Source organism: Balaenoptera borealis (assembly GCF_965194805.1).
Source record: "Balaenoptera borealis genome assembly, chromosome: 6".
In the NCBI taxonomy this organism is placed as follows: domain Eukaryota; kingdom Metazoa; phylum Chordata; class Mammalia; order Artiodactyla; family Balaenopteridae; genus Balaenoptera; species Balaenoptera borealis.
In genome coordinates, this window is record NC_138863.1 from 86,773,679 (window position 1) to 86,796,930 (window position 23,252).

Genomic DNA, 23,252 nt, shown 5'->3' on the forward strand with positions numbered 1-23,252 from the left:
ACGTATTAATTGTAGGAAATTAGTACACAGTTTAGAAAAAAGAAGACAATAAAAGTCACCAGCACCTAGTCAAACATTTTATGCTTTTCTTGCCATTGTTTCTTGAACGGAGTTCGGCAATATGCAATGACATAGTCCATTTCGAGAGTGATCTCTAGCATGTGCAAAATGCTTTTTCTTTTTCAATGAAATGTCTCAACTCTGGATCTGATCAATATATTAATTAAAATGTATAGAGATTCTATCAGGTGTGAGATAGTCTCCAAAGTAAAGTAGGACCGACGGACTTAAAAGATATGAGCTCTGCTCTTAAGAAGTGTTCAGTGTGTTGAGAAGATAAGATAGACACATAATGTTTGCTAATAATATATGACAACATACACAATATGAGATTTCTGTGAATCGAGTAGTTGAAACTGCAAATATAGGATTTAAAAGGAGCAGCAATTTTTGTGCATTGGGGTGATCCAGGGAAAATTTGAGTGACATTTAAATAATCCAAGGAGGACATGAGATTAGCCCTTTCTCAAGTATTCTTTCCTTTTAAAAAACATATACTTCACCCTATATCCTATTAAAATAGATGTCTCCATCAGGATAGTTGTCAGGGACACATTTCGATATAACTTTTGTTTCTACAGGCATACCTCGAAGATATTGTGGGTTCTGCTGCAGACCACAGCAATAAAGCGAATGCCACAATAAAGTGAGTCACACAACTTTTTTGGCCTTCCAGTGAATATAAAAGTCATATTTACACTATACTGTAGTCTATTAAGTGTGCAGTAGCATTATGCCTACAAAAACAATGTACATAACCTTAATCACAAATAATTTATTGCTAAAAGATGCTAACCATCAACTGAGCTTTCAGTGAGTCATAATCTTTTCTGTTGGTGGAGGGTCTTGCCTTGATGTGGATGGGTGCTGACTGAGCTGGGTGGTGGGTGCTCAAGGCTGGGGTGGCTGGGGGCAAACTCTTAAAATATGACAGTGAAGTCTGCCACACTGATAGACTCTTCCTTTTACAAACAGGTTCTCTGTAGCGTGCAGTGCTGTTTGATAGCATTTTACCCACAGTAGAACTTCTTTCAAAATTGGAGTCCATCCTCTCAAACCCTCCCACTGCTTTATCAACTAAGTTTATGTAATATTCTAAATCTTTTTTTTTTTCCATTTCAACAATCTTCACAGCATGTTCACCAGGAGTAAATTCCATCTCAAGAAACCAATTTCTTTGCTCATCCATAAAAAGCAACTCCTCACCCATTCAAGTTTTATCACGAGATTGTAGCAATTCAGTCACATCTTAGGCTCCACTTCCTTTTTTTTTTTTCCAATAATGCTTTGCTTATTAATTCAGTTTACATACACTGAAGTTTGTTCTTTTTGTTGTACAGACCTGCATTTTGACAAACTCATACAATCATATAACTTCCAGTACAATCAACATACAGAATAGTTCCATCACTCCAACAAAATTCTCTCATTTCCTGTGGTAATCAAGCCATCCTGCTTTGTTTCCTGGGACTTTACTAAATTAATTTATTCGTTGTAATAGCTATTTTATGTAGTCTCAGGGATTTTCTTCATAGATGATCATGTCTTAAAATAAAAACATTTTTTCCCATGTTATAATCTCTAAAATGATTTTTTTTAAACTTTTAATTTTATGTTGGAATATAGTTGATTAACAATGTTGTGTTAGTTTGAGGTGTGCCACAAAGTAATTCAGTTATACATATACATGTATCTATTCCTTTTCAAATTCTTTTCCCATTCAGGTTGTTACACAATACTGAGCAGAGTTCTCTGTCCTCTATAGTAGGTCCTTGTTGGTCATCTACTTTAAATACAGCAGTGTGTACATGTCAATCCCAAACTCCCTTACAATCCCTGCCCCTGCCACCCTTTCCCCCTGGTAACCATAAGTTCGTTCTCTAAGTCTGCATCGACAGAGGAATGGATAAAGAAGATGTGGTACATATATACAATGGAATATTGCTCAGCCATTAAAAAGAAGAAAATAATGCCATTTGCAGCAACATGGATGGATCTAGAGACTGTCATACTGAGCAAAGTCAGTCAGACAGAGAAAGAGAAATATCATATATCGCTATATGTGGAATCTAAAAAAAAAATGATACAAATTAACTTATTTACAAAACAGAAACAGTCTCACAGACTTAGGCTCCACTTTTAGTTCTCTTGCTCTCTCCACCACATCTGCAGTCACTTCCTCCACTGAAGTCTTGAGCCCCTCAAAGTCATTCATGAAGGTTGGAATCAACTTCTTCCAAACTTCTATTGATGTTGATATTTCAGCTTCTTCCCATGAATCACTAATGTTCTTAGTGGCATCTAGAATGGTGAATCCTTTCCAGAAGGTTTTCAATTTACTTGGCCCAAATCCATCAGACGAGTCACCATCTATATAGCTTTACAAAATATATTTCTGAAATAATAAGACTTGAAAGTCAAAATTACTCCTTGCCCCAAGGGCTGCAGAATGGGTGCTGTTAGCAGGCATGAAAACATTAATCTCATTGTCCATCTCCATCAGAGCTCTTGGGTGGCCAGGTGCATTGTGAATGAACAGTAATATTTTGAAAGAAATCTTTTTTTCTGAGCAGTAGGTCTCAACAGTGGGCTTAAAATATTCAGTAAACCATGTTGTCAACAGATGTGCTGTCACCCAGGCTTTGTTGTTCCATTTATAGAGCACAGGCAGAGTGGATGCAGCATAAGTCTTAAGGGCCCTAGGATTTTCAGAATGCTAAATGAGCACTGGCTTCAACTTCAAGTCACTAGAACATTAGCCTCTTCTTATAAGCGAGTCAGCCTGTCCTTTGAAGCTTTGAAGCCAGCATTGACTTCTCTAACTATGAAAGTCCTAGATGGTGTCTTCTTCCAATATAAGGCTGTTTCATCTGCATTGAAAATTTGTTGTTTAGTGTAGCCACCTTCATTAATTATCTTAGCTAGATCTTCTGGACAACTTGCTGCAGCTTCTATCAGCACTTGCTGCTTCACCTAGTACTTTGATGTTACTGAGACAGCTTCTTTCCTTAAACCTCCTGAACCAACCTCTGCTCGCTTCAAACTTTTCCTCTGCAGCTTCCTCATCTCTCTCAGCCTTCATAGAATTGAAGAGAGTTAGGGCCTTGCTCGGGATTAGGCTTTGGCTTTAAGTAACGTTGTGGCTGGTTTGATCTTCTATCCAGACCACTAAAACTTTCTCTGTATTAGCAATAAGACTGTTTCACTTTCTTATCATTTGTGAGTTCACTGGAGTAGCACTTCTAATTTTTAAAAAAAATTTTTTGCTTTGATTCATAACTTGGCTAACTGGTGCAAGAGGCCTAGCTTTCTACCTATCACAGCTTTTGACATGCCTTCCTCACTAAGCTTAATCATTTCTAGCTTTTGATTTAAGTGTTTACTTGAACACTTAAAGGCCATTGTAGGGTTATTAACTGGCCTGATTTCAGTTTTGTTGTATCCTAGGGAATAGGGAAACCTACGAAGAAGGAGAGAGACAAGGGAAAGGCTAGTTGGTGGAGCAGACAGAACACACACAACGTCTATGGATTAAGTTCACTGTCTTACATGGGCGTGGTTCACAGCACCCCAAAACAATTACAATAGTAACATCAAAGATAACTGATCACAGATCACCATAACAATCATTATAATGAAAAAGTTTGAAATATTGTGAGAATTACCAAAATGTGACACAGAGACACAAGGTGAGCAAAGGCTGCTGGAAGAATGGCATGGATAAACTTGGTCAGGGTTGCCACAAACCTTCAATTTGTGAAAAAGGCAGTGTCTATGAAGTGCAATAAAGTGAAGCACAACAAAACGAGGTATGGTGTAGCGTTTTCCGGTATAACTGGTTCATTATTTCATGTGATTAACTCATCTCAAGTGAACAGAAGGTCTTGCTTTAAAGATAAGAAAATTGGCCTGTGAAGGCTAAGTAACTTGAGCAAGAGGACACAGTTAATAAGAGGTGATAGGGAAACTGATCTAAGTTTTCTAACTCCTGGACATCAGTGTTCTCTTTGCACCTAATGGCCTAAAAGAAACTGTTCAAAAGACACAGAGAAAATGAGACAAAGTACAGTAGAATATGGAGTTTACCTCATGTAAACCAGTCACCATTATTATATCTTGACTGACCTACTGTAATAACCTCCTAACTGTTCCCCTGTTTCTACTCTTGTCTTCTACAATCTATTCTTCTCATAGCAGCCAGAATGATTTAACAATAAATACTCATAGCAGCCAGAATGATTTAAAAATAAATAACGTCAGATCATTTTCTGATTATCTCCCACCTCCCTCTACCCCAGTGACTTTCCATTGAACTTAGAATGAAAGGCAAAACTTCTTATCTTGATTTGCAAGGGCCTCCCTGGGCTGGCTTTGCCCACCTCTCTGACTTCTGTGTCCTGATGTCATCCAAGCCCTCATTCCCTGGGACCAGTTTTCCTCTGCCTGCTCTCCTCTCCCCCCACATCTTTGTGTTCCTCTCTCCTTCCTATCAGGGCAAGTTTCTATTCAGATGGTACCTCCTCAAAGAGATCTTCCCAGATCATCCAAAATGAGGACCATCTCCCTCATCTCCTTGGTTATCCTCTATCATGTCACCATCTTGACTCTTGACTTGACCTGTAAGCATCTTGTGTATTTGATTATTATCTGTCTCTTGACACCAAAATGTACACTCTACCAGATCCTGATTCCCCTGGGCTCTCCTCAGTACCCAGAAGAGATTCTGACACATAGGTTTTCAACAGATATTTCTGAATGAATAAATCTCCATTTCAAGTTGTCCTTAGGCAAGTTAAAGCCTTATTTTATTCCTTAAATTAATTTTCCTCCTTTCCTGATTCTTCTCATATACTTTTTATTTTATAATACTTTTGTGGGGGGGGGCATGGTAAGACCAGGAAAGTCCCTTGCAATTTGAGCCTTGCAATTTGAGAGGTGGCTTTTGGCAGACTGACGTGGGGCTGGCAGAGCCTTGTGGATAAGCAATATTACTGAGAGGAATCACACTGTGGAAATTTACATAAGCAGATGACAGTCCTGAGTGTGGTCTTACCACCTGGATTGGGAGTCACCCATTGTTTAGGCAGCCTTTCTTGGCCTGTTAGGCCAGGATGTTAGAGCTGGCTATGGTCTTCCATCTTGACAGGTGTCTCTTTTCTTTTTTCTTTTTTTTCGCCAAGTCTTTCTTATGTGGTCCATGTTGGACCATGTTGGACATCAAGCAACAAATAAAGAAGCAAGGCAGTTTCAGATAGTATGTGTTCTGAAGAAAACAAAACAAATACTGGGGTGGAGAGTGACTGGGTGGGCATGGTGGAGGCATGTTTCAGAGGTGTTAGTCATGGAAGGCCTTGCTGAGAAGATGATTTGAATGTTGAGAAGAGTGAGTCCTGTGGGCGGAGCAAAGCCACAGGAGCAAAAGCCAAAGCCCTGGGAAGGAAATGAGCTTGATGTGTCTTGATGGAAGGAAGGGAGGAAGGAAGGAAGGAGGGAAGGAAGGGAGGAAGGAAGGAAGCCAGGGTGGTTGGAAAATAATGAGATGAGAGAGAGGTACGTGGTGAGACCAGAGAGGTAGGAAGGAAAAAGAAACTGTGGGGCCTGCAGATCCTAGAATTTTCTTACTAATTTACATTGAATAGACCACCAATCTTCTTGGCCAGTGGACTGGAATATCCATGGAAATACAGGCTCTATGTCAATGAGAATGTCCTTTGTTGTATTCACTGCTATTTCCAGCATCCTGCATGTTGCCTGGCACATAGTAAGAACTTTTTAAGTGTCTGTCAATGAATGAATGATGTAAAAGCCAAAATCTTATTTTATGGAGCTCAACTCTCAGTTCCGTATCAGTCCTGATGTGCCAGGACCCTCAGAGAAAAGGAAAGCTGACAGGGATACCTGCCACTCCGTCTCTGGTGGGCCATGAATGTGAGGACATAGAGAGGATGGGTTTTGAGTTCTGCATGACTCTAAGTCATTCAGATTTTCATCTGATCATTGCTTCAGCCCCTACCTTTGTAAATTTTGGATGCTTCTCTTCAGGGAGTTTATGGAGACCCCCCCAAAATTCCTTCCTGCCCCTACACCTGTTCCTTTTTCTTTCTAGAAGCAGCTTTGAAGTAATAAGAATACTTTTTTTCCTATAGCACACTTTTGTTAGGAGCTCCTTCTAAACTACATGGAGCACCTTGAAAAAGAGGTGCCATATAAATATATTTGAGTCACTGAAGCCATAATTATTGGCAACAGGGACCTCCTGTGTGAAAACAAAAACCAAAGCATACTTTCAAAATTCAAAATTCAAGACATGGACTTAACAAGAGCAATATAATTAATTTCATTGTTATTTATTCAGTTCCTATTTTCTCTCTACTTAGTCATTTCCAACATTCTGGAGAGCCAAGATGGCAAGTGAAGTTACACCACTACATCCTGTGTCGTGCCTGACTTGCCCAATTGCCAATGACACAAGGTAAACCATCTCTCCTCAAGCTCTGTCTTACTGAGGCAGAGAATGGGAATACAGGATTTTTCACTCTTTATTTCTGTCCCATGATTTTTTTATACAGTCTAAAATTGTGTTAATTTATAGGAGTCTGGGAGAAAATAAATGTGAGATACAGCTTGAGTTTTCTTTACTGAGACATCCAAGAAGTAGAACCTAACACAATGTACCAATGACACATTTGATAGAGAGTTGATTTGTTTAAGAAGTTCATCATTCTCTTATTTTGTTGCAACAAATCTTTAACCCATAAACAGTAGTGGGCACTTTGTTGCATTGGGGATACAAAAATGAATCAAACTTACTACCCTTCATGAAGTCACAGGCAGTTAGGGGTTATTTATTGAAAGGACATTTTAAAATGAAGTTTCCTTTTATAAAAGAGTCCCACAGACTGGACACCAAGAATGTATAGTATTATAATGAAAAGAAGTGGTTTTTGGGTCTTTGATGTTAAAAAGAAGAAAAAGAGAGAGCTGCCCCCTCCCCTATAGTAAATTGAATCCAGCAACAAGCAATATATTCTTTGGAGTAAGTTTAAAATGGGTTCACTGTCTGGCTTCAAAACATAATAACTTTGTAACCTTAGAAAAGTTACTTAAACTTTCTGAACCATGATTTTCATGTGTGAATAATGTGGATAATAAAGTTTATCTACCTTGCAAACTTTTATGAGGGTTTGAGATAACTCTAACTTTGCATACCTGCCACATAGCAGATTCTCAATTAAATGCTAGCTATCATCAGCATCAGTATTATTCTGTTACATTTTAAAATATTATTTACTCTTTAGTTTTGTTAGCAAATCCTTAGGTAAAACAACTTTCCTTTTCATTTATTCCAAAATCTGTAATATTGGAAAAGGATTGCAGCTGTGAAAAATGTCAGCAATTTTAATCATATGAATAATATACGTGTTACATTCATGACATTCATTTCTTAGTTATATTCCAAATCATGACTCAGAGTTCATAAAATTTAGTTAACATTATTATATCAATCAATAGTCAAAAATAAAACTTCTCATCACTAGAAAATTGGTTAACAAAAAAGGGTTCATAGTCTATTTCTGTTTTCCTCAAACATAAACTTCACATATCTTATGGCTTGTAGGTCACATCTCCTCTAAATAGCCAGAATAAAACTAGCTGGATACTTTGCAGGGGTTCCCAAACCTGGCTATGCACTTGACTCACCTGTAAAGTTTTCCTTTAAAAATGCATACTTATAGCTCTAACCTCAGATTTTTACATCAGAGTTTTTATGACTGAGCTCCAAAAATCTTTATTTTTAAGAAGTTCCACTACTTGATTCTCATGGCAGACAGACTTTAAAATGATCCCTGATTATCTCCTCCTCCTTGTATTCATGCCTTCTGTCATCCCCTCCTCTAGGGCATGGATACGAACTGTGACTTGCTTCTAACCATCAGCATGCCCCAAAGGTGTTGAGTTATAACCTTCATGATATCTTACAAAAGGTTATAACTTTGCTTTAGCCACTGGTCTATATCCCTTGCTGCTTTGATGAAGAAAGCTGCCATGTTGTGAAATGGCCTATGGAAATGTCCACAAGGCCTTTGGCCAACAGCCAGTAATGTTGAGACCTTAAGTCCAACAACCCACAAGGAATTAAATCCTGCCAACAATCATGGGAGCTTGGAAGCAGACCAGTCCCCAGTTGAGCCTCCAGATAGGACCCACCCCTGGCTGACACCTTGATTGTAGCCTTATGGAGAATTCAGCTAATCCATGCCCAGACTTCTGACCCACAAAAACTGGGAGACAATAAATGTGTGTTGCTTAAGCAGCTAAGTTGGTGGTAATATTGTTAGGTAGCAGTAGATAACCAATAAAATTTTGAAATATAGTCAGGGTTGGGAACCAGTACTTTAAAGCTTGGTTAGAGCAGAAGTAAGCTTGGTGTGTTTTTCCACTAATTTTTAATGACTATACATTAATTCTTATGGTGATGATAATGATTTATGATGATGATGGATTTTTATAAATATCCTTAGGGTTTTCCTTGAAGATTGGCAGTGGCACAACTCTGACAGATTTAGTTTCTGGACTCAATTTCTTGACCCAATGGAAAAGCCACAACTAAACTAGGCCCTAAAATTTCAGTAGACTTTTCTCCTCCTCTCCAATGAACATGAGGCTAGTCTTTTGGAATCTGGAATCTCCCAAAAGCCTATGGATAAGATAAAGCGAACCCAGATTTCCTATGAATTTGGCTAGGAATGAGACAAATCATTGGATAGCAGGGAGTCTCCAAAGAAAAATAATCTTGTTATCATCAGAGAAAACTCAATCATGTGGAAGCTAAAAGCCATATTTGATTATTAATATTTAGTATCATGCTATTATTAACACAACTAAGTAATATTGATCTGATTTCATGTAACCACTTGTCATCTTAATTAAAGTTAATACTGATGATCACTTGGCTGATTCAGAGTTCTTAAAGTCCTAATATTTTCATTATTATTCCCATTTTGGAAATGAAGAGTCTGTGATTCAAAGGGGTTAAAATAGTTTCCATTAGACTAACGAATAGCAGCTCAGAATCAAGATAAGGAGGCAGTTTCATCGATGCTTATCCAGTGCTCTTTCCCCACTAGATGGTCTCTGTCTTTGATTGTTTCACCACACAGTTAAGTCAGTTCCTTATTGCTTGGGATGTAATGAATTATAAAATGTAGTCCACAGTGAATGGATGGTATAATTTGCTATAACATAAGTAGCCACAATTTGTTTACTTTAGAGACTATATTCAGAAAGTTGTTATTCAAATATTACATGAAACTAAAAACTATATAAATATACATGCACGTGAAGAGCTTATTGTTTTGACCTCTGTGTTTACCATTATTTACTAATGACAAATATATTTTCTTAAGCAGCTAGAAAGCAATACAAGTCTTTTGAGCTCTCTGACTCAACGTAGCTAAAAAAATGAGTTCTAAGAAAGTTTCCAAAGCCCTGAATGATGTTAGAGTCTGGCCCTTTTATGATCAAGTGATCTTTTCAGCTTTAATGGGAAAAATAAATCATTGTTAAAAGATAATCTTGTCACATGGAAGCCAGAAAGGTGCAATATCAATGATTCAACTTTCCCAAAACTGCCCTGTGGAATGGGATAAAGCAAGTAACACAGTTTGTTTTGTTGTTGCTGTGGTTGGCAGTGAGAGGAAAGTAAGCTTAAGGAAATACCTCGTTTTAAAAATAATAAGAGGGCAATATAAACTCACTTAATAGAAAAATGAATGGACTTGATGCAAGGTCTATTTTATGAGAACAGAACTAGAAGTTTTGAAATCCTTTTCCAGATCTTTTTCTGTTTCATACAATTGCTTATTTCATGGTGAAACTGCCAATTGTTCACATTCTTTCTCGCTTTCCTCTTCATTTATTCAATTTTTGATGCTACAAATAATATGAAAAGCACTGGGATAGCTACTGAAGTTAATGCTTTGCTTTCTTTGCTTTGTGGTACAAATCTATAAAAAAGTAGTTTAGATATAGTTGGCAACACAAAATTGTTTCTCTAATGGTTTATTTTCAATGGAGCTTATTCTTAGTATGTTCAAAATAAGCAAGTTCATCTCTTTAAGCCAATATTTAATTTGGATCATTATGTCAATAAGATCTGGATGAATAAAGGTATGCAAAGTACAAGACTGTAAATTAATGGGAAAAAATCCTCTTCCATTTTAAAATAACACACACACAATCGTATGAACACACACGTACACACACCCACATACCCAATTAAGATTCTTGGCCATGTAGATTTATGGCATTTATATATTTTGTTCCTCCGGGTGTGAAAAAGTGAAGGAGGGTGTCCCTAAGAATGTTCCTTTAAATTATTTTTCTATATATGGAAAACATGTCTAAAATCCTGGTAAGAAGTAACTTCCTCCAGTTCAGAGAAATGCTTAGAGGGAATATTTTTTACTGTGTACTAAGAAACACCAGTTTGGAAAATTCCCAGTCAGTTCTTCTTTTAGTGCCCCATAGTCCTCCCATTGGCTTATGGGCTTGGGAAGCTTCATAGTTAATATCTTCCAAAAAGGATGCCAGTCTTCCTTGTCCCTTTTTTAAAGGGTGAAAGAGAACATCTAAGTAATACCAAAGAGAGTCTGAACTGAATTTGGAGTTTGAACAATAAGCTAGATGGGCAGCTCAAAGCAGAATTTTGATGTCAGAAGGAGGGGGAATTCAGACTGGTGGGACTTCTAAGACCCACTGTCAAAAAGTTCTCAAGACAGTTATGCAGCATCCTCAGTGCTAAAGTCTGTCCTTTGTAAAAGTACCCCACACAAGAAAACCATCACGTCACAGATCATCCCAAAGAATTGACGCGGTCTCACAGGCTGATGACAAGTTGACATCTGAGGTCATAGACTAGTTTTCTTTGGGGATGCCCTCATAGAATGGAAGGGCAGCATCAGCAAAATGCCACTGAAAGCTGTCACCAAAGACAACAAACAAGGCAGAGCACTGCTCAGTAATGCGGCAGCAGCCCAGTAAATCTAGAGTCTTCAATGCCTCTCCTGAAGGTTGCAACAGAATATTGTGTTAAAGTAGTTTGTTGGTCCAAGCATAGATACATGAAGCCCTACAGAGAATGGTAGCGCCTGGCTTCTTCCTAACTATGGCAGCATTTGGTGTTTTCCCAGGCATTTCTCTTTCTTGAAAAGTTTTAGCCAAACTCCTATGACAGTACTTGTCACTTACAGAAAACAGAAAGAAAGTCACTAACAACTGGGTACAACATGAAAAGACTGAGCTCCACTTTTGTAAGGAGGTAATCAACAATCAGTGAATGGGAAATGTCAAATCAGGCAGTGGTTTTTAGCACAGGCTCTGAGACAGAGAGACCTGTGATCTAGTCCTAGCTCTTTCACTTATTGCTTTATGACCTTAGGACATTATTTAACATTTCTGAGCCTCAGTTTCCTCAATTTTAAAATGGGAGCAGTAATAGAACACATTCTATGGGATAGCAGAAAGGATTAAATTAAATGATATAAGTAAAGCACTTGGTACAGTGCCTGGCACATAATAAATTATGAAAACATGTTAGCTACTTTTACAATAATAATTATTACCATCTTCATTACTAGTTATAATTAAGAAATACTTTTCAAAAGTGATCACTTTGAATTTAACTTGCATGCCATCTGATCTGGAAGTATAATAAGGGTATCCAATTCCTACTGATTTAGTGAGTCAAACAGAAAACCAAAACAAATTGAATCATTCAACTGGTGTATTTAGAATTGCTGATGATTATAGCATTCAAGAAAGTTAGTGAAATACATAAATTGCAATTAAACTGTTCTTGAAAATTCCCAAAATCAGTTTTCATTTGTCTAGTCCAATGGTGGGTAGGGCTTGTTCATTTTAAAAACGTACGGTTAGAACCTTCTGAAAAGGAAACGTTGTGGAACGTGAACATGGAGGAGATAAAAGGTGTTGATACAAAGAGGGTATGCCAAAACCAGCTATGTTCCATCTCTGAATACAAAAAAAGAATGCATTGCATTCACATATTCCTTTATGCTTTTCAAGGAATTATCACTGCACTGCCACTTCACTGCACACACACGCACACATACACACACAGCGGGGAGACCACAATGTACACACTCAGTCTCTTTGTATCCAGCACTGATTCTCTCCCATATCAGCTCTGCTGTCAGCAACCAGCATGCAGATGGAGGGGAAGGTATGGTGTTAGAACAAATGCTATAGGTCCACTCCTGAAAATTTCATTCACAGGATAATCTGATTAGCAAAATTTGAGAGAGGATGGTATATGCATATCTTTTATCATCTAATTCAAAACAACTCCACAACACAGCTTGGACAAAATACTAGTATCAAAGGTTCTAATATAGCATAATTTGTGTTGAGTGTGTTTCATTCTGACAGTGGTATAAACCAGGGAGACAGTTTACTGACAATTCTGTGCTACCAGATACCAACTCAGGCCTCTGTCCAGCTTTACATTGTCAACTCTCATGGAAACATGAGCAGTTACACAGCCCCAGAGGATGCTGAAGTTTGGATTGCAAAAGATGAGATGGACAGATTTCATATTTTCACTGCAGATTTTTTTTTTTGCCTTTTCAGACTGCTGAGCATAATTTTTTTTTAAGGCAGGAAATGCAACTAGTGTTTGTTTCTAGCATGGCTTCTGTTTTGAGATTTCTTCTTTGTAGAAGAAATGTGTTGCCCACCTGTCTAGAATCCCAATCAGGATATGGTTTCAGTATGAAATATATTACAAGAATGATTTTAGCTGGTTATAAACAGGAATGGTTATAAAAAGCTGGGGTATTTTAATCCAATTTTTATCCATGGGTGGCGGGGGGACTTTGGTTCAGGCCAGTGGGGCCAATATGAATACATAAGGTAATGTTCAGTTCTGTTTTTTGCCCAGGAAGGACAGTAATTCTGAAAGACAACAGTGCACATTAGTGAGCAAACACATTCTACGTTATAGAGATGCTCAGAAATAAGAATCATGTGGCCACTGGCCAAAAGCACTGCAGTTAACACTTAAAAGTATGGTTCAACCCAAGTTGAACTGCTGGAGAGGTTAATGATTCTCCATATTAATAATACTTCTCTTATTTGCAACACACACACACACACACACACACACACACTATACAACAGATATTAAGAGCTCCCTGTATGGAGGCTCCAGAGCTACTGGTGGTTAGTGAGGGAAGATATAAGGCTGATTTAAATCCTACCTTCTTAGGTGTACAGAGATTCTTGGAGGAGACACATATTTCAACCAATATCCTCTTTTTTTATTCCAAGACTTTCAAATTTTAATGTTTGTGAAATACAATCACTGAATACATTTGATAAAATTCTCTTTAAAAGATGGCATTAAATCTCTGGGTCTTATAATAGATGGAATTTTAGAAGTTAGATGTGCCTGTACGAATGCAAATTTAACTACCCAGCATAATGGGCACACAGAGAAGGAATCTGACTGAGGGATGCTGCAGGCTCCCTGGAGAAAATTATTTATAATCTGGGCCTTGAAGAATAAGGAGAAATCTAACCAGGCAGGAAGCTTTTGTATGTGGGATGGGAAGGAAAATATAGGAGTATATTGAAAGTAGATGGAAGAGACTATGCAAAGGCATTAAGAAATACAACAGTATGTAAATAAGGAAGTACAGTTAGGAATGTATCCTGAAGGAAATTCAGAGGACCTGCAGTCAGCTAGAAGTAGCTGGGAAGCCAGATTATGAAGACTTTGTGTAAATTCTCCTGAAGGTAATGAGACATCATTGACTTTTTAAGTGAAAGGGAAATTTAGATGTACTGAACAACTACCACGAGTCTGTTACGTTACTAAGGGAATACCACACACTATCTCATTTCATTCTCACAAACATTTCCAAGGCACTTCCATCCTGTTTTTACTGATAAGAAACAGAGCATAAGGGAGTTAAATAAGATGCCAAGGACACAAAGAGAGAGTGTCTGGGTTTTACTCCATGTGTCTAATTCTAAACCTGTGAGCTGTCTGTAACACCATCTCAAGATGTTTTAGTCTTTTTTTTTTTTCAACATTTCCTAATTTTCATTTTTAAAATTTACTGTCTTTTTTAGAGAAGTTTTAGGTTTACAGAAAAATAGCAAATACAGAGTTCCAATATACTCCCTCTTATGCCTGACCACTCCCCCCAAATTTCCCCTATTAGTAACATCTTGCATTAGTGTAGTACATTTGTTACAATTGATGAGCCAATATTTATAAATTTTTATTAACTAAAGTCCATAGTTTACATTAAGGTTCACTCTTAGTGTTGTATATTATATAGATTTTGACAAATGTATAATGACATATATAATGACATGTATCCACTATTACAATATCAAACAGAATAGTTTCATGGCCCTAAAAATGCCCTGTGCTTATTCTTCCTCCTCTCCCCTCAAATCCTTTGCTATCACTGATCTTTCTACTATCTCCATAGTTTTGCCTTTTCCAAAATGTCATATAGTTGAGACAACAGAGTATATAGCATTTTCAGACTGGCTTCTTTCACATAGCAATATGCATTTAAGTTTCCTCAAAGCCTTTTCATCACTTGACAGCTCATTTCATTTTATCATTGAATAATATTCCATTTTATGGATATTTTATGGTTTGTTTGTCCAGTCACCTATTGAAGGATATCTTGGTTGCTTTCAAATTTTACCAATTACGAATAAAGCTGCTGGAAATATTGTGTGCAGTTTTTTGTGTGGACATAAGTTTTGAACTCATTTGTGTAAATACCAAGGAGCACAACTGCTGGGTAATAAGGTAAGAATATGCTTATTTTCATAAGACACTGCTAAGCTATTTTCCGAACTAGCTGTACTATTTTCCATTTCTACCAGCATGAATGAGAGTTCCTGTTGCTCCACATCCTTGTCAGCATTTGGTGCTGTCAGTGTTTTAAATTTTAGCCATTTTAATAGGCTTGTAGTAGTATTTCATAGTTGTTTTAGCTTATAATCCTTTGATGATATTTGTATTTCCTAATTTTTAATTCTTTTACTTACCTATTATATATTTTTCTAACATCTGTGATCTTGACTCTTACATTTTCCACCATTCATTTATTTATTCATTTATCAACATATATTAAGTGTGTATTATATGCCAGTAACATTTTTCAAAGCTAGTTTTTTTCCTTTTATTATTCTCTTCTTCATTTTTAGTTTGTCACATTTCACTTATTTATTTCACACAACATAATAGTTAGTCCCTCTCTTTATTCTATTTACCTCCAAGTAAACTGGCTATCTTTTACTTCTCTGGTAATAATTGTTTAATTTCTTCAAATTTCTCTTTCTCCCTTCAAAGCCTTTATCATTATATATTCATAATACATATGCAGAGAGTGTGAAATATTGTTGGAGATGAAACTACTTGTAAAAAGGTCTGAAGTGAAGAAATCACTTACCTTGGTTGACAATAAATCTTAACTTCTGTATTGTTGCTAGATTGCCACTAACTCGATATATTCCATCAACATCTAGACCTGAAAACAAAAGGGCATGTTTTATATTCACTCATATAAGAACTGAGATGGTAAAAGAAAATAATATTAATAATTATGGGAAGGAAGAAAGTAGTAAATCACCACCAACTATCTCTTCCTCACAGAGAAAACAAATTTCTATGTCATACACCAAGCAATCTTCAATATTTTAATACAAGCAAACTAATCATTAAGTTCAGTAACAGTTAATCATCAACAAACTTGAGTGTAGTTGAACCATAAAAGAGCAGTAGGTAGCATGGGATTTCACAGTATAGTTAAGATTCATTCCCCCAAAAAAGACAGGAATTAAGCTTGGGGTGGAGTAGGGAGAAGAACCTTCATGTATATGTGTATTATTGCCCCTTGTTGGAAAGATAAAGTAACCCAAAGTGCTTGTGAAGTCTTCTTTCCTTAAAATCTCCCTCCCTCCCTCCCTCCCTCCCTTCCTTCCTTTCCTCCCTCTCCTTTACTCCCTTCTCACTTCTCTTCTTACTGTCTCCCTTTCTTCCCTCTCTCCTATTCTTATTCTTATTCTATTCTGTTTTATTCTATTCCTAGGGATTCCAATCCACTTCCATTGTTTCATTCTCTTTTCCTGCAATTACTACAGCATAACATATATTGGTCTGATTATTTGAAACTACAGAATGAAAATTCTACTACGGATGTACAACTACTTTGAAAATCTCTAGTGTATTGTAGGTAATGGGGTGCTCCATTATGGAGGGAAAAATAAAAAGAAATCTTTGACAAGATAGTGACAGTAGTTCCAGATTATTTTAAAACTAGTTATCTATAATTCAAAATAACTTATCCTGGCAGTGGGTTTGGATAATCAACCACTTGTTTTCCACACATTTATTTATATCATCAGGTTATTTCCATGACCCAGTTATCAAAAAGATGAAGAAACAGGAAAATGAAAAGAGAAACATTTATTCAAACACTATTATTGTTGATAAGAAATGTTGATAACATAATTTTAATGTCAGGATTGCATATTCCTTGATGTGTCTAGGCCCTCAAGGAGGCCTGGATGAGATTACCAGTTAATGCAGAGGTCAGTATCTCAGCAGTTTCTCTAGGGAGGTGGTATAGTATCATCATTAAACATCGTAATTCACAATAGATAGTACTAGATAAATTGATAGAAATTATTGTCATAATCTAACAGAATAAAATTTTTGTAAAGCTCTTTACTGACATGAAATGAGCTCCTTTATTGCTTTACCATCTCTGTTTTTAAGTATCAATACTTTATAGTAGGAACATTTCCGCTGCTGTGCAAAATATATCATCAGTAGGTTAGGACAGAATGACATAATGTGTAATACGGATATTAATGGCATAAATCAAAGCCATTATTCACTCAGTTTTAAGACATTAGTTTTTAGAGCAATTTTAAGTTTATATCAAGATTGAAGGGAAGGTACAGAGGTTTCCCACATACCCCTTGCCCCTGCACATGAATAGCCTCTCCCATTATCAACATCCCCCATCAGAGTGATACATTTGTTAAAACTGATGAAAACAACATTGATACAGCTAGAGTCCACAGTTTACATTAGGGTTCAGTCTTGGTGTTGTACATTCTATTGGTTTGGACAAATGTATAATGACTTGTATCCATCATTACAGCATCATACAGAGTATTTTCACTGTGGTTAGGACTCCACGCTCTCACTGTCCAGGTCCCTGGTTCGATCCCTAATTGGGGAACTAAGGCCACAAGCCATGCGGCATGGCCAAAAAAACCCAAAAAGCCCTCTGTGTCCCACCTACTCATCCTCACTATACTCTTCCATGTAATAACTTATATATAATGTCAATAAAATGGAATAGCTATTAACAAATGTATTAATTTGTGTGAGTTTTGTAGTTCTAGAATAGCCTAATAATAAATTAGTGCGTCTCTGTCCCTTCCTGAGAACTATGAATCTGTGAATTTGTGACGAATTGAGATGAGGCTGGAGACCTATTAGTGTGTGGTGAAAATGTCTAAGACACATACATTTATAAAAATCAAATGCATTCTTTTTGTTTTCTGATGCACAAAATAGCTCCATTAATCAAAGGGCACTCCAGTTCATTTTTAAGTACAATGGGCACTCGACAACTTAAATGTGACAATCATCTTAATTAAAACTTTCCTAACGTTTGATTTTTAGTTTCAGTATTAGATCATGCTGGTCTTCAGTTTATGCACATGTGCTCAGAAACTTAATAATTTATCAACTATTTTCTTTTTTTGCTTTGTCATTTAGATAGTGTTTGGTACTTAGCTTTAACCTATGTAATTTAAAATACGTGATAGATTTTAAAAATTTTAAAACTTATGCATTAAAGTAAGTGTGTCCCTTTCAAAGTTCTCCCTCTTGGGGGTATCTGTACTTTTTCTAAACATGTAGTCCTTAGGGAAAACATTTTGAAATTCTTCTCTAAAATGACCTCCAGTGACTCCATAGTATCTATAGAAAAATGTTTATTGATGCAAGTTTGGGGCCTTTGGTGATAGTTTTTGGTTTGGAAATAGTCAGAGGTCATTCAGAACCACAAATGGTGAATAAGGTCATCTTCCTTGCCATCACAAAGTCAAACAAAGTTTCACCAAATGAAAGCGTTCATGATTTTCCACAAGTTATCAGTTGCTCTGAAGGAACTTGAGAAAAAGAATATTTTGGAAAATAGAAACATTGATGCAGTATGCAGGTCTACATTTTTCTCAAACAAGAAATCTTAATATATGTTTTTTGTAAAGAATCAGTCAAATTAGCCCTATTTAAAATAATGACTAAAAATGAAATGTCAACAACTATTACAATAAAAAATGAGAAAATTTACCATATATTTCTTTTTAAATTAGTTTTGCTAATTAGTTGGACCTTTATCAAAGGTCAACAGTAAATAAAATTATTTGAATCCCAACAAATTTTTATTACAAATAAGGACCTTACTTAAGCCTCATTTTAATAAGCTTATCTCTTTATAGGTATAAATCAAGTGTATTTTTATTTTGAAGCTAGAACTCTTTCTTTTCTAATATTATTTTACATGTTATTGAAATGCATGTGTTGTCTAGAGTTGTAAACTGAATTTCAATTCATGAAATTCCCTACTATCTAAAAACTTTTTCTCTTATAGAAATTTAAAGTTACAACATAGGAAGTATCCCTTTGATCTTTCATAAATTTCAGTACAAGGTTTTTTGTTTTTTTTTTAAGTTCAGTAATCAAAAACATTTGAAAGAGCAGTATGGGTTAGTTATATTACGTATGAGCAACTGGAAAGCACTATACTGTTCAAACAAAGCAGCCTCGTCCTATATTAATAAACCAATTTTCTTCCGGAATAAAAGAAGGGAGGGCTGGGAATGGAGACGGCGAGGGTAACTCAGACCAGTGTGACCACTGTGGTCGGAGAACTAAGTCACAGTAGAGAAACTGCTTTGTGGCTTACGTTAGAAACCAGAAAGTAAGAAGGAGTAAAGCAAAACACATTAGATGCAATTTGAATCTAACTTGACAGAACTTCCAAGCCCTTTAGATATAGAGATATCAACACCATATATCTTACGAAGGATAACAATCTCTGACATTACTGGCTCCTGCTTTGAATGGCTCATGCTCCCCTGCTATCATACTTTTTAAATTACATAAATAGAGTGAAAATGACAAAGTATATATTAAAAAGGAGGGTATTACATTTTGCAAAATAATCTGGAACACATCAGTGAATTTTAGCAGTTATAAATTACATAGGTACAGTCTTGTAGTTGATTAGCTCTCCCCCGAGTGGCTCACAGAATGGCAGACCCTAAGTCCTGGGAATCGAACCCAAATTAGAATGATTCACATGCCATCCTCTTTTTGCTCCAAGAACTTTGAAAGTCATGCCAAGCCAAACCAATGTAAATTGGTGGATTTGGACATCCTTTTCATGACCACATTATCCTTGCTGGATTGGAAACTACTTATTTTGGAAATATAATTAGACCTCTTATGATTTTTAAATGAGCAATGTCTTCAAGGTATCCATGTTGTGCTTTGGTGAAGTTTGGAGAAAAATCACTGAAGAGGTACTTCTTTTAAGAAAATACCATGACTGAAAATGCTGACAGGAATTTTGCCTGTTATGCTAAAAATACTTTGGGAACACAATGAAACTAAAACATTTTACATTTATTTTTATCAGACCAGCATTAATGTAATGTTAATGAAAAATTCTCTAAAGAAATTCACATTCACCGAAATGTCTTCTATTTGTTCCTCATCAGCTGACCTTCTTAAGTTTCAAAATAGTGTTTACTGTTGACAGAAATCACTGGGTACTGCTGTAGGGGATTTTCAAAAGTCTTCCCCCCTCTTTTTTTTTTTTTTTCTGAAGAAGCTTAGACTAGGATAGACACACAATTAGGAGTTATTAGACCAAATGGTGGTCTAAACCCAGTGGAAAGAATGCAGCTGTCATGTGTAATTCCCACCATAAATCTCAGACACTTTCCAAAAAGAAATCTAAGAGACCAGCACTGTTTCCAGAGTTGACTGACTTATCTGCCAAAATATGGGTAGTTTTCAACAATGCAGAAGAGTCCGTTAAAAATAGCTGCAAACTGCGGATTAGGTAGCATTCCCGGTAGCTCAAATGATGGACAAATCAGGCAGATGTGGAGTTTGAGCCTGGTTGTGAGGTGTGCTCAAAAAGCCTGCTTGTTTTTCTGGAATATAACAAAATGCATCTGAACCTCTGGAGTCTGAAATATGCGCTGGGAATTTTGCACAGTCTCTCTCCTGAGATTTATGGCACTTCCTAATTCCTAGCAGGCCAGAGCTACCGCAAGAAGAGTCATTCTCGCAATGCTTTGGTCTTCTGGCTTCTCCCTCTGGCAAGAACAAATGAGCACACGAACGCCCAGACTGCCCCCAAAGAGTGCTGCACGTTTCTTTCTCTATCCTTCTAAAGGTCCTGCTTGGTTTCAGAGCTGAATATGAGAGGTTTTGGACCATTTCAAATGGCACACATTTCCTCCTTCTTTAAAGTGAAGTGTTTCCAACTTTATATTGCTAACGTATCTGATCACACACTTTAAGTTCAGTGACTGAGAGTACAGGATATAAATGGAAACTCTTTCTAAATTTAATTTCTACTCTGTCTCAATGGCTTGTATTTATCCTGTATCTTTTGCTGGCTCTATTTAATTATTACTAATTCCTTGTGAGATACTCATCTTTAAAGAACAGCTACCTTAGAAAATAGTTGACACAATTCTGATTGTCAAACAAGAAGGATTTTATCCTATAGGAAAACCTTATGACTTTATAATAACCATTTTAAATGGATTTTTTTTTACTATAGAGGCAATATGCTTCCCTGTTAAAAATGAAAATTTAAACCACACAAGATTATACAATGGAAACTAAGTATCTACCTCATCCTGCTGTCCAAATACATTGTTCACAGTTCTGTTTTAGTTCTTTTATCGTTACTCATTTTATGTTAATGTATCACATTTCTGTTTATTAATTTATTAACTTTGGTATTTATTCACTCCCTATCATAAAAAATAAAGAGTCCATAGTTCCTACCACTTATCTATGTACGCTCTCTTTGTTATTATTAGTTACATTTGTCTATTTCTATATCTTAATATATCAAACTACCTCTGTGTATAAAAAAAAATAAGGAACTTAGTGCATTTACTCTTCCTTCCCCTTTCTCTTCTCCCTCATAACTTCCAACTTTATTCTTTATGTTATTATTTCTTATGTTCTCAAAGTTTAGAACATTTTATTCTTTATAAATATTTTTGACTTATCTATGGGTTAATATTAGTCACTATTAAAAAAAGAATGTGATTGGGTTCCACATTAAAATTTTGTTTCACAAAGATCTCCCCAAAGTCAAGGTCTCATGTGTCTTCTTCCATTGTAGGTTCCTTCATTTCCTCAAATTAAGCACTGCCCAACAGAACTTTCTGTAATGGTGGAAATGTTCTATATATTAACTGTCCAGACCAGCTGTCACCAGCCACATGAGGCTGGCTGCTGAACACTTGAAATGTGGTTAACGCAACTGAACGACTGAATTTTTATTTTGTCTTATTTTAAATAACTCAACCACATGTGGCTTATGACCACCATCTTGGACGGTGCAGCTCTAGGTCAGAGTCAACTACTGCTCCTCTCTTGTATTCCACTGTTATTCTTTCTTGGATTTATTTTTTTAAGTGTTCTTTTTTTCACAAAAGTATGTGGTTGGTAAATTTTCTTATTTCTTCCATCTCAATGACTGTTTTAGATAAAAAACAATCTCATACTGTATAGCACAGGGAATTATATTCAGTATTCTGTGACAACCCATAATGGAAAAGAATATGAAAAAGAATATATATCTCTATATGTATATATGTATAACTGAGTCACTTTGCTGTACAGAAGAAATTAACACAACATTGTAAATCAACTATATTTCAATAAAATTTTTTTTAAAAACACTGTTTTCTTTTGCTTCATATTTAAGTGTTGATTTAAGTATTTGAGCTTTATTATTTTTTACTTTTCTAACTTTGAAAAGTAATGTTCCACTATCTTCTAGCAACTAAAGATATCAAGTTGATTCTTAATGTTTTGTAGGTAAATTACTTTTTCGTTCATGATTTTTTAAAAAAAGATTTTCTCTTTAAACTTGTATAAGTAAAATTTCACTCAGATGTATCTACATCTAGGCTCTTTCAACCAGAAAACATTTTCTTGTATTATTTGTTTTATATACCCTTCCCTCTACTGTCTCTTTTCTCTCTATCTAGAATTTCTTTAAGATGGATGTTCAAATATCAGAATACTCCTATGATGAAAGACAAAATTAACTAGAATAAATGATGGTCACGGGTATTTCTGTATTTGTACACATCTTTTTACCCTCAACAGGCTTCAATCTTAAATTGTTAAGCTCAGTGAGGGGTTCCTGCAGGATGAATGGGTGGTGAGTAGATAGTAGGCTAGAGGTCTTCAGTTACCAAGTAAGGAGGACTGATTTTGGGATATGGAATACTTTAACTATTTTGCTTCTCGGCAAAGTTCTCTAATTCTATGCCTGTTGTAGAAGACCTGAGACACTTCATTCTCCACTGCTTTCCTTCTTAGATGCCAGCATCCTCTTATTTGTCCTTGTAGAACCTATTCTCATGCGAGGACTTCCTTGATGCAAGGTAAATGGAGAGGGACCCAGCTCTCCCACGTGTTAGATCCAATATTTGGTGCATTACTTTACTTACTGCCCTCTTGCCAATTTTTGCTCGTTTTATTTGTCAACTCTAAGCTTGGATAATCTCTAGGACATCCCTGGGAAGAACTGTGCCTAATTATAGTGTCTGAGAATGGTGTTTCTTTTGCTCTAATATCTTCACTTGTTTGATCCCATCTGTTTTCTGTCTTCCTGGAATTTCTATTTCTGGTCTGCTGATGGTACCTTTTCTGTTTTCAGCACCACTTTTTTTTTTCTTTTCCAACATATCTTTTCTATTATATCATTGGGATATTTTTGAGGAAGGAGAATCAGACATGTTTTTTCAGTCTGCCAACTTAATGAGGGGGGGCCTGAGTTGTTTTTCAT

General features: G+C 36.2%; 1 protein-coding gene across 2 annotated transcripts in view; it reads right to left on the bottom strand.

Moving 5' to 3' along the window:
* The window catches only part of ARHGAP15 (Rho GTPase activating protein 15), a 617,448-nt gene that overhangs the window by 179,183 nt on the left and 415,013 nt on the right, over positions 1–23,252 (bottom strand). For both annotated transcript variants that reach the window (XM_082395825.1, XM_082395826.1), the window contains one exon: positions 15,564–15,641. In XM_082395825.1, the coding sequence (XP_082251951.1) occupies positions 15,564–15,641 (78 nt within the window). The remainder of the gene's footprint in view (positions 1–15,563; positions 15,642–23,252) is intronic.